The sequence below is a fragment of the Bubalus kerabau genome, chromosome 15, assembly GCF_029407905.1.
Source record: "Bubalus kerabau isolate K-KA32 ecotype Philippines breed swamp buffalo chromosome 15, PCC_UOA_SB_1v2, whole genome shotgun sequence".
NCBI lineage: Eukaryota > Metazoa > Chordata > Mammalia > Artiodactyla > Bovidae > Bubalus > Bubalus kerabau.
This window is the reverse complement of record NC_073638.1, coordinates 56490158-56502841: the sequence shown is the minus strand read 5'-3', so window position 1 is coordinate 56502841 and position 12684 is coordinate 56490158. Positions and strand designations below refer to the sequence as shown.

Below are 12684 nucleotides of genomic sequence, written 5' to 3'. Positions count from 1 at the left end.
TCTTATGTCTTTACTATAAAAAACTTCTATCACATTTGCATAGAATTGTAAGACCTCTCTGGAGAAGGCAATGGCAGCCCACTCCAGTACTCTTGCCTGGAAAATCCCATGGACGGAGGAGCCTGGTAGGCTGCAGTCCATGAGGTCGCTAGGAGTCGGACACGACTGAGTGACTTCACTTTCACTTTTCACTTTCATGCATTGGAGAAGGAAATGGCAACCCACTCCGGTGTTCTTGCCTGGAGAATCCCAAGGACGGGGGAGCCTGGTGGGCTGCCGTCTCTGGGGTCACACAGAGTCGGACACAACTGAAGTGACTTAGCAGCAGCAGCAGCAGCAGCGCTAAGACCTCTCAGGCTTCCCTGGTAGCTTCCCTGCAGCTGAAAGAATCCACCTGCAATGTGGGTGACCTACGTTTGATCCCTGGGTTGGAAAGATCCCCTGGAGAAGGGAATGGCTACCCATTCCAGTATTCTGGCCTGGAGAATTCCACGGACTACGTATTAGTCCATGGGGTCGCAAAGAGTCAGAAACGACTGAGCTACTTTCAACTTTCACATGAGACCTCTGAGCTAGAAAAAATAAAATCTAAAAGTATGTTTAATACTATCATCGATCTTATGTTAAAATCTTCAAAATATCACCACCAGTCCAGGAATCTAGCACTAAAGAACTCACTGTTTTCCAAGGCAGTTTCCTTCTATCTTTGCACAGTTATGACAATTAGAAAATTTTCTTGTATGGAGTGGAAACAGGTCTTCTGATTGCTTCTCAACGGTTCTAGTTCTGCCCATGTACCTATCAAAGACCAATTCTTTTCCCTCTTCTATGTCACATTCCTTAAGATAACTGACAACAGTTCCTATGTCCCCCACAACCCAACCCAATCTTCATCTTCTCTTCTCTATGATAAATGTCCTCTTTCCACCTACTGTTCTTCATAAAAATGATTCCCAGATGCTGCACGCACCTAATCCATCTATTCTATACTAAACCCAAGATGTCTGTATCTTTTCCATGATGTAATAGGTATCTTCCCTCTGAAACACTGTCATAAAAAACAAGGCCTTCACAGTATTTAATGGCTTACACAGCTTTCCCCCAAATGTTCCAATGAACATTTTGCAAAAGAAGGGTTCCATGCTCAAAAAAGTTGGGGGGCATTTTATATTATATACGCCATTCTTCATCTTTCACAATATATATCACCACATAATGACTCTGAAAAGTTCTGCAATAAGTATTGGTATGTTTTGCTTAACCTTCATTCATTCCTTACCCTTACCATAACCTGCTGAGATCATGAAGCTTCTGGAAAAATCATCCTAGAAACTAAGTTATTTAAAACAATGTCTTTATAGGATGCATTTTCATATTTGCTTCATTCATGTTCCATCTTAAATCACTACCCTTGGTTTTGTCTCCTTTTTCTCTTTCATTTTACTTCACATAATCTTGTATTCTAGTCTACTTAAAACCTTTTTTGGAAACAAAGTTTTTCTTTTAACGTTTTTTTCTCTCTTTAAAAAAAAATATGGAACCCAATAAGCCCAATAACCCTGTTCCCAAGTGAAAAAGAGAAAAAAAGAAGATCCAAATAGGAAGGAAAGCTGAAGAGTTGTGGAAGGTATGTGGCCCAATTTTCATTTAGTGACCTAGGCAAGTATGACCCTGAACTATTAGAGTTGGTCATCTAGCTGTCTATCAGTATGTAAAAATACTTCAGGTGTATAGAACTTAACCCACTAGGTTAGGAGAAACCCCAGAAAGGAAAAAATATTTTGGACTCAGGAAACAAGTGAATTTATAAGGCTGAAGCTTAACCCTGTGCCACAGTCGCTGTTACAGCTGCTCTTTTGTTTGTTCATTCAGAGAAACTTTTACTGAGTGTCTACTTAGAGCTAGTTAACCTCTTCACTAAATACTGAATATACAGAGATGAGTATGATGCTTGCCTCTAAGAAGTTAGTAGCCTAGTGGAAAAGAAAATAATTATATTAAACAAACAAAAAAAGTACAAAATAAAATGATCAATGATAAACTAGCTGGTAGTACAAAGCAATTTTGGAAGCCTAGTATAGAAGGAGTAATGAACCCTCCCAGGGTGATTAAGGAAAGTGCCATAACAAGGTGAAGATGAAGGTCTCTATTCTAACCTGTGAGAAGACAGTTCAGAAATAATGTATAAGGCCTAAACTGCTTCTCCTTTCAGGCAGGGAATGGTGGGAAAAGTTTAGAAACCACAAGTAGAATCAAGGAAACCTTTGGCATAAAAAGACATCTTTATTCTAAGACTTGTATAAAGGAAGTCACTAGAAAAAGGATATGAAGTCAAGAAAAGTCAATCTATTCTTACAGTAGAATGCCAACTATCAACTAGGTAACAAATAATAGACTTTAGAAAATTATCACTGGATGCTAAAACTAGCAGATAAAGATGAGGGATATGATATTTATATAGTTTCAAACCATCTCTCCATATATTACCATTAATCTCAAAGGGACATATGGTAATTTCATAATGCAAAAAAAAAAGGGGGGGGGGAGGGGAAGGCATTAACCAAGAGATCAACATTAACACAACATCACCAATATTGGGACAAACTGCCATCAGTGCCTTCTGATAAGTAACGCTAAGAATACACTACATCTGTGGAATTCATGCTGAATCAGATGAGAAACATCAGACAATGCAACTAAACATAATGCATAATACTGATGTGGGCTGTGGACTGGTGGTGGGGGTAGGTTGCTGTACTGGCAAAACTACAAAGGATTACGTGATTGGACAGTTGATGACATCTGAATGGATTGTAGATCATAGAACTAAAACTTTAAATCATGATTTTGATAACTGTATTTTAGTTATGAAGAGACTAACCCTTAAGAAATATAAGCCGACAAATATATAAGTATTTAGAGATAAAAGGCATGACATCTACAACTTGTTCTCAAATGGTTAAAAATTTCAAAAATTATAAACACACAGGGGGCGGCACAGAAAGAGAATCAACAACAAAGTAAATAGGGCAAAATATAAATAAGTGGTGAATCTAGTAAAAGACTATACACAGAGGTTCTTTTTATTCCTGTAACTTTTTATAAATTTGAAATTACATTAAAAGTACTAAACAGAAGTGGGCTAAAAACTACAAAAACAATATAAAGAAAAAAATGGGCTGTTATATAGTGCTTATATTCCCAGTAGGTATGAAAACCAAACTTGAGTCTTAAACGTAACAAAACCTTTATCCCTTTCTCTTATAACACAGCATATATATTCCCACAGCATATATAGTCCCTTGTCTTTGGAGAATGCACTAAGAAACTATACAGTGAAATGGGGAGAGGAGTATTATAAAAATTGGCTTTAGGGACCTCCCTGGTGGCCCAGTAGTTAAGAAACCACCTTGCAAGGCAGGGGACATGGGTTTGATCTCTGGTCGGGGAATGTCACAACTACTGAGCCCACACACTCTGGAGCCTGTGTGCCACAACTAAAGAGTTGTGCAGCACAACGAATATTCTGCAGGACACAATTAAGACCTAGCACAGCCAAATAAAAAGCAAATAAATAAATATTTTTTTAAACTGGCTTTATAGTTAACTATATTAGATATTCTTCTTTGGTGATTTTTTTCTGTATTATAAAATATTTTAAAAAGAAGTAATATGCAATGAGAGATAAATAACAAAAATAAAAATAAATGATGCCACATATAATAACAGATCAAAGAGCAAGAAATTTACACTCAATCACTTCCAAAAATAGTCAAACTTTTGTCCTTTTCTTAGAATGAAAACTAAAGGCTCCCTAATGAAATGGCATGTTAGGGAAGTAATGACTGGCTTATAGCTCCCTTAGGAAAAAAACAGCAATTTCAAAGGTAACCTGAGCTTGTGTATATATAATTTACTGTTCAGGTTCCCATTTCAGCACCAATTCATAACCTAAACATTTTACCTGTCTTTTATGAAAATATTTCTCAAAGGAAAAAACAGCTGGAATTATTCAAATAAGTACCGACTTAAAAATAAAAGAGGAAAAAAGAATCTTATTGCTAGTTTAAGAATAGAATCTATACACATCAAATCAGTAAGTCTAAAAGAAATAGAGTAAATATCACCCCACTGTAACCAGACATAAACTGATTCATAACCAATATGGAATGATAAATTAAACCTTAGTAAATTGATTCAGAAAATATTACTATTACTGATAATATGCTGAAGAAAATTATCCATTTTCTAAAATGAGAGCCATACTGTTTGCTAAAATCAATATTTTATTTTTTTATCAATGAGTTTCCAAAGACCATTTCAAATGCTACCTCCTTCATGAAGCTTTCTCATAAAGCTTACTACATAGTATAAATTTAAAGATAAATGTTCAAATTGAATTAATGGAATAATTAGCAATATGAACCGTTAGTAAGACTAATCTGGGATGATTCCACCAAAGAGTTAAAATAATAATGCCTGTACAATATGAAGAAACTGTATTGAAAAAGTGAAGGTGCTAAGAAAGCATTCCAGACAGAATAATGTGGACGATGAGGAGAGGAAACAGAGTGAGTGAGGAATGATCAAAGAAAGATAAACAGTTCTGTTTCAATATATCAGAGCTTCTAAGTACAGGCATAAATATACTACCTGGGTGGTGACGGTAACTGACACACACACAGGTACTAGATCTGTTGTTGTTGTGCAGTTGCTCAGTCATGTCCAGCTCTTCGCAACTCCATGAACTGCAGCACGCCAGGCCTCCCTGTCCTTCACTATCTCCCTGAGTTTGCGCAAACTCATGTCCATTTAGTCAGTGATACCATCCAACCATCTCATCCTCTGTCGCCCCCTTCTCCTCTTGTCCTCAATCTTTCCCAGCATCAGGGTCTAGATTTGTACAAAGTCTCAAAGTTTATGATCAATATGGTGGTTAAGGTAACTGACAGACACAGGTACTAGATTTGTAGAAAATCTCAAAGCTTATGATCATTGAGTTTATTTCAATAAGTGACTCCCTAGAACAACATAATTAAAATAGCACTAACTATAACTAGTTTCCCTACTATGGAGCCTGGCTTCATATCACCTTCCTTATAATTAGGACAACCATACAATTATCATCTAAACTGGAACACCTGTGAGAGTGAAAGACAGTGCTATTATTATTCTAGAACAGAAATAAACTAAGACTTATTCCATGCAAACTGCAATGTATGAACACCCACATACAGCCCATTTATAGGCCTATCTCTGGCCACCATGATCCTTTCTCAAGATTCAGCAAAAATCATTTCAAAAGGTACACTCACTTTCTTGCACACTTCTACTTACTCAAAGCAAACAAAAGGAATCACAGCTCTATCCACTTTGATAATACCTATCTCCCAAAATCATCACCTAGTTTATGAATTATTTGATGAACATATGCCAGGCAAGAAAGAATGGTAAGCCTTACCAAAAACAAAATGTCTGCTCACATCAAACAAAAGACAATAAAATCAAAAGAAATGACAAGTCAAAGTATACATGTTTGTTTGAGATCCTTAGATTCAACTATTTTAGAACTAGGGCATTATCTCAGCAATAATTATATAAATCAGAAGTAAAATGGGTCTTACCTTGGGAACTTTGGGAGGACTCTGTAGAAGAGGAACTACTATCTGTATAACTCTGTAGTTCTTCCTTTCCTTCTTGAATAGATGAATTACCAGCCTCTGCCACCCTGGAGGCTTGTTGTAATGTTTCTGTGACAAGTTGCCTTGTTTGCTCACTAACAACTGTGGCCTGAAACGTCACTGGTTTGGGTTTAATAAGAACCTAGAAGACAAGTGGAAATACAACCAGTATAAATTTTTGAGCATTTAAAATATGTTTAACTTCTAGATCATAATAAAACAAATATTTTCCTGACATGGAAAACAGTACTCTGTCCATTTATTATACTTTGGGCACAGCATTGATCATCACAGACAAATTCAATCTATGAATCAATTATACAGGCCACATATACAGTTCATGCTACAACAGCTACAATCCTGACAAGAGCCTTTACTCTGTTTTTTCTTGCCTAAAATGACTTCAGGAATCATTTTACAATCTGCAGTTATATAGTAGAATGATAGCCACAAGCTAAGGACGGCAGAACAGAAAGACACAAGGAGCCTAGATTCCCAGGGGAAGTGTGTGTGTGTGTGTGTGTGTGTGTGTGTGTGTGTGAGAGAGAGAGATAGAATTTAAGTATTTATGTATACTATACATAGTCAGCATAAGAGGAAAGATTTCCCGTGTGTGTGTGAGATAGAATTTAAGTATTTATGTATACTATACATAGTCAGCGTAAGAGGAAAGATTTCCTCAGATCTCCCAGGAGAATTTTTGAGTCACAATAACAGTCCAGGATTTCCTTCCTCTAAATATTTATCAACATAATAAAAATAAAACCCTAATTTGTTTAAGCCACTGTTCTTCAGGTTTCTTTTTAGCAACCAAATGAAATTCCTAATTAACACACCTGCACAAAGTAATCTTGCTTAGGACCTAAGTCATCTTTTAAGAAATCTCCAAAGGAACACTAATTTAGACAACTGGGTGTGCGTGCATGCTCAGTCATTTCCGACTCTTTGCAACCCTATGGACTCTAGCCCACCACGCTCCTCTCTCCATGGGAATCTCCAGGCAACAATACTGGAGTGGGTTGCCATTCCCTCCTCCAGGGGATCTTCCCCACCCAGGGATTGAACCTGCGTCTCCTGCATCTCCTGCATTGCAGGCAGACTCTTTACTGCTGAGCCACAATTTAGACAACTACTATAGTCAATAAGGAACATGTGACAGATCAACCTTGGCAAAGGTCAAAACCACACAGACAGTAGAACAAGTGAAATGGGAAGAAAGTTTCACACTGAACTATTCAATTCAAAGTGTGGACTCCAGGAGTTAACTTCAATGGGGTACATGGAATGAAAATGTTACTTCACCACAATTATTTTTTACTTCTCCATTTATAAGAATCTAAATCTTTCAGACTCTATTAAGTCACCCATTTCCAAAAATTCAAGAATGAAAACATGGGTTATGACAAAGATGATGGAGAAAATGTAACTGTTGCCACTGAAATTTAAAGCAATTTGACCTTATTAGAAAAATCACAAAACTAATGGTTTTGATATATAAACTATTTGGCTATAATATTGAGGGAACTGACTCTAAAGGCAAACTATTAGTTTATAGATAAATTATTATCTTTTACAAAAATTCTAAAAATGGCATTTTTCAACCAAAGCTGATATCATTTCCTTTGATATTCTCAAGAAAGTAAAGTACCTGAAAAATAAACAGTAGCCCACCAACACAACATTAAATCCTGAGCCTCAATTTCCCAGGTAAATTTCTAGAAAAGCTCCCTTATCATTTACTGGTTGAAAAATGAACAGATCTTTACTTTCTCCATTATTTAGGTTTCAAGGAAATGAAATTTATAAGTAAATATCTCAAGTGCTTTCAAAGGTCATATAAGCTTACACAAAAATATTCTTTGACAGATTATGATTAACTACTATCCTCTGTCAACCATGTACTTCTCAAATAATGACATACAGCTTCAGCAAATTTTACTCCAAGGGGATTCTATTCTCTAATTTTTGCTCATGACATGATACAAATATTTAATTTTTTTTAAGTACTGAAAAGAGAAACACAGGTTTTGAAAACAGACGGTTATAAACACTCAATCATAACTTTTAATAATCTGGTTCTTTCAATGTTACTCATCTTTTTGTTCAGATTTCTACCTTGGAATTTTAGGAATTTGAAATATACCAGAGTCAAGAAAAATCACCATATCTTAGCATACCTGTGTTTTCCCTTGCTGCCCATAAACAATTTTTGTTGGGATGATTTTAGCTGCTGGTTGAACTGTGGAACCTATACCTTTTGGCTGAGTTACAATCATTTTGGTGATGGGTCTTGTAGCAGTGATAATAGCTGGCTTTGCTCCTGTTGGCACCGTCTGAATAGTCTTTTCTCCCTAAATTGAAGTCAGTAAATACATGAGATTTACATACATTTAAATGGGAAAAAAAAGTCCTTTTACTGAAAAATCATAGAAAAGTTTTACCAGGATGATGAGGAAAGGGTTGCAAATTGTGCAACAAAGTATAAGCTTCCAGGTGATCAAAAATGTTAGACCTAGTTGAAATGATCTTAGAAGTCATCTGACCAACCTTCTGTCCAAAGAAGGCAGTAAATATTTCTTGGTGAGTGAATTTTAAAAATTACCTTATTTAAGAATACTTAGTATTCTCTGTCATTCACAGAATATATATACTAAAAGAGTCAAAATTTAGAGAGTATATACTGTTATCTCTAAGTGTTGGAACTACAGGTCGTGCTCCCTCAATATTCATCTTTATGTGACAGTTTATATGAAATAAACATATGTATAATAAAAAAATTAGTGTGCATTCTACCAATAGCTAAATGTTCACATACAAAATAAATTAAGTTCCCCAAATATGAAGTTATAAGGCTATATAGCAGAATGTCTATGTGAAATGGTATGGGCAAGAAATGTAATCAGCAGCAATATTAACATTTTTTCTGAGGTTACACTGGAAAAAACAAAGAAAAAACTTAGGACATTTCCCACATTAGCATGTTACTAATATCACTTTAGTCTACTAACTAGATAGTTTAAGCCCATTAACTTTTCACCATTTTCTACATTTTCATCTGCTTTATTCTTAAGTACTATTTTCTGATCATTTATGGAGTCAATACTTGAGCTTAACAAATTAAATTCAGTCATTTTACTAAAGTACTAAAATTTTTTTAAAAAATCCATAAAATTAAAAAGGAAAATATCTAAAATTTTTTCACCTTATCAGTTTTTCTTTTCAGTCACCATCACCTAAATGTGTGGCCACTGAAATTTAGCAGCCAGTAAAAACAAAACACCCAGGTGAACTGGCAAAAAGGTAATTACTCTGTAAATTTAGGTTAAATGATTACAAACTTCACAAGTTTAAATATCTGCTGCAATAATCTAAGGAAAACATGGAGTGTCTGCCAACCGTGCGATTACTTATTTTAATACATAACACACCCTTCACGGCAGCATCTCTGGAAAGAGCTCTATAATCATTTGCCAAGAGCTGCTAGTTTGCAAGTGGGCGTGCCCTTTTATTAAGAAGCTCAATGGGCCCTGTCCAAGTAAAATTATAAAGACCCATTCAAAACAGACTAGCAGGCTTTTTTGAAAAAGCTCTTTTGGTGTGTGTGTGCATACATGCACAGGTGTGTGTGTGTGTGTGTGTGTATGCACAGGTAAGCAAGTTTTGAGTATAGGTGCATGTAGGTATGTGGTGAAGAGGATGGTCTTATACCCTGATCTTCTTGTTTGACTATCATTTCTTGCGTCAAACTTTTTGCTATTAGATATATATGGCAGCAAGTACTCACATATACTATTTTTATATCTGTATGACCATAGGACCTAGAGTACATGGTACCCCTCTCTTTTAATATCAAGTTCCATGAAATTACAAACCATGTAATTTCTGAAAATCTATATTCTAATTCCGGCTTTATTTTTGGCTTACTATGTGAACCGAGGCGAGGAACAATCTACGCTTTCCTACATGATGAAAATATCTAATACTAGACACCCACCAGCACTGTAAAGACTATGATGCCAAGGAAGCCACTAGAGATCAACTACAATGAAGCATAGTATTCTTTTTTCTAGCAAAGTAGAGATATTACCAAACCTCTATAGTTAAGTACAAAGAATAATAACAGTAAGAAGAAACATTTTATTGAGGACTTATGGGCCAGGTACTGTTTTAAGCACTTTTAAAACAGTTACCAGTTAGTTACTCATTACTCAACAAACTCACTGGTAGAGATCACCAATGTACAAATGAGGAAATTATGGATGAGAGAAGTGGAATAAGTTAGCCAAACACCTATGATACTCAGAGACAAAGCCTAGGTTTGGCTAACTTCAAATCTCTTAACCTCGTAACAACTGCCTTCAGAACTATAAATGCATCTCTAATTTACTTGATTTTTTTCCCACTAGCTCAAAGAAGTAAAAGTGAAAGTAACAAATCCTTATCATTAATTTAGTCTTAGCGGCAAATATTTCTCTTTGCCTAGCCTATGTCCAATACTAGACTGGTATCTACTGGCCATAAGCAGGAATAAAACTGTCCACTGACCGAGTTCCCTCTGAGTTAAGCTGGTAAAATCTTCCATCTGAACCAACCTAAGACTGAAATCATGGTCATAAGCAACATAGTCATAAGCAACATGTTTTAGAAATTACTGTAAAAAATGGCATCAATAGGTGGTGTTTTTTACATCACAGCAGGAGTAAATCAAGCCATTCTATCCATTGTGGGTTCTCAAGTCCTTAGACACATATTTATATAGCTGGTCTTTAAAATCCTTAGTGGACTGCTCAGTCTGTAGTTCAAGCTCTTACTTACTCCGGCATTTAGCAACGTTGTGACAACGTTTTTGCCCGGGAGGCCTTGAATGGTCGTTCCTTTTCCTGTAGTCTTTTGCACAACAATCACATTGGGCTTGGAAGTCATGGGGATTGTAGTGATTTTGGTAGTCGTTCCTTAGAGAAGGGGGGAGAAAAGGAGGCCTGAGTTAATTAAGGACTAGTGATATTTGGTTATTTCTATTTATGTTGTACACAATTAAATATATGTAGTCAGTGTTACCCCAGATGATGTCAAAGCTGTCATGAGGATGAAAATGAAGGCCTTGGAATAATAAATTACAAGTTGTCCTAGAATGAAAGAATATTAAGAATCGATTCTTACAGCATTCATCTTTTTGGAATCTGAAGACCTACATAACAAACTCAGAATCTAAATATATCACCATCTGCTTCCCTATCGATATTCTTCTTCTGACTAGTTAACTGGAACAAATTAGACTATTTCATGACAAACATTTCTCCCAAACTCAACAGTGTTACCTGTGTGACTAGTATGACAGGAAAACACTTCAAAAAAAGAATATAAAAAAGGATAAATGTATATAAAAATTCTCATATAACACTAAATTGTAGAGAAAATTTATGAAAAAGAAATGTCATTTATTTTTATGAGAACAAAAAAGAAAATAAACACTAGTCCCAGACCAAGTCAGATGAAACATGTACTCTTATAATTTTCAACACTCTGAAAAGTCTGAGGATGAAACCCTAATTTATATACTTAAATATATAAATTTATATTTTCAATCATTAAGTTCTATATAATAGATCTATGTCTACCAATCCAAACATATTAGTATCTTACCCTCTCCGGCACATCCTTCCACAATATGTTTCTCTTCTATCAAATTTATCTTCCTATCATATTCATACCCTATATTCTTCTAATTGTTCAAATTGGAAATCCTGGAGCAAATCTTTGATTCTTGCCTTGTCTTCACTCTGCATCCTCTAACAAAATAATAGCCCCTTAGCTCCAACCATATTTTTTTATACCACTGACTCCTCAGTGTTTAGCACACACCGTATTGCAATTACTCAAGTTATCATTCAGTGAGTATACAAATGAACTAAATTTGTCGTAACAAATGTCTTCTTTCAAAATGTTATCAATGTCAGCTCAACAGACAGGCCCACATCTCTCTTGCTTTCCGGTATCTTCTCCCTATTTCAAGCTTCTCTGTCATGCAAACAGCTCTGATGTATCCTGCCATAGCAAACATTCTTAAAAAAAAAAAAAAAAAAACACCACCTCATTTCATCATGCCACGAACCAACAACATGTGAAACTGGTCAAAAACCTTCCAAATCCTCACTGTATTTTGTTTCAACTTCCCTTCTTGGGTTTCAAAATCCTTTATAATTTGATCTTATTTGTTCCCACTGCACAATGTACACCATAATCTCTATAGTTTAACGAGTATTTTCTTTTATTATGGCTTCCTACTATCTACCACACAAAGACCAAACTCTTCAGCTTAGCCCTCCAGGTTCCATCAGACTTTAACTTTCAGGATTACCCAATATATATCTCTTCTTCAGTGTGCTGATTTCCACATCAATCCTTGAGCTACTAGACCCAATGCACCCTTTATACCTATAATTTCCTCTGGCTATGCAAACAGGCAAGTCATAGTTTTCCTCTATAGGCTTGCATATCATTTATCAAATGACTAAGCACAGAATGGATACACATTAAATACATGATTAATATACTCTTGAGAAGAAAAATTAAAATTTTATTATTTTCTACTGGGAAACCTTAGCATTCTCTACTATAGTTTCAGAAATAAGATTGATAAGAATAAGAATGTTCTAGTTATGTGTCAATTTTTGGCAATCTTGTTACAATATAATACACTTGCCATCATCTAATGCCTCTATCAGTCTGAGGTAACATGCTCAGGTTACATAAAAAAGCACTTTTGTCCATGGGCCAGTTTCACAAATATTTTTTCCTTTATCTGTGGTCTGTGAATAGTAAGCTGTTAAAAGCCACAAAAACCAAGCTGCCTATTATTTACTTATATCAACTTTAACTCTTATTAACTCCAATTCCTCATGTGATTGACTATGATGCCTTCTCTGACAATGCTCCCTCATCAAATATTTGGTTAATAAAAAAATGTTTTTAGAAAGTAAGCATTAAATACTAGCTCAAGGAA

At 35.4% G+C, this 12684-nt stretch overlaps 1 protein-coding gene across 12 annotated transcripts in view; it reads right to left on the bottom strand.

Annotated features, from left to right (window-relative positions):
- Positions 1 to 12684, bottom strand: part of EMSY (EMSY transcriptional repressor, BRCA2 interacting) — an 83160-nt gene that overhangs the window by 20312 nt on the left and 50164 nt on the right. For all 12 annotated transcript variants that reach the window (XM_055549135.1, XM_055549141.1, XM_055549143.1 and 9 more), the window contains 3 exons: positions 10497 to 10633; positions 7859 to 8032; positions 5625 to 5823 (listed from right to left, as the gene is read on the bottom strand). In XM_055549135.1, coding sequence (XP_055405110.1) covers positions 5625 to 5823; positions 7859 to 8032; positions 10497 to 10633 — 510 coding nt within the window. The remainder of the gene's footprint in view (positions 1 to 5624; positions 5824 to 7858; positions 8033 to 10496; positions 10634 to 12684) is intronic.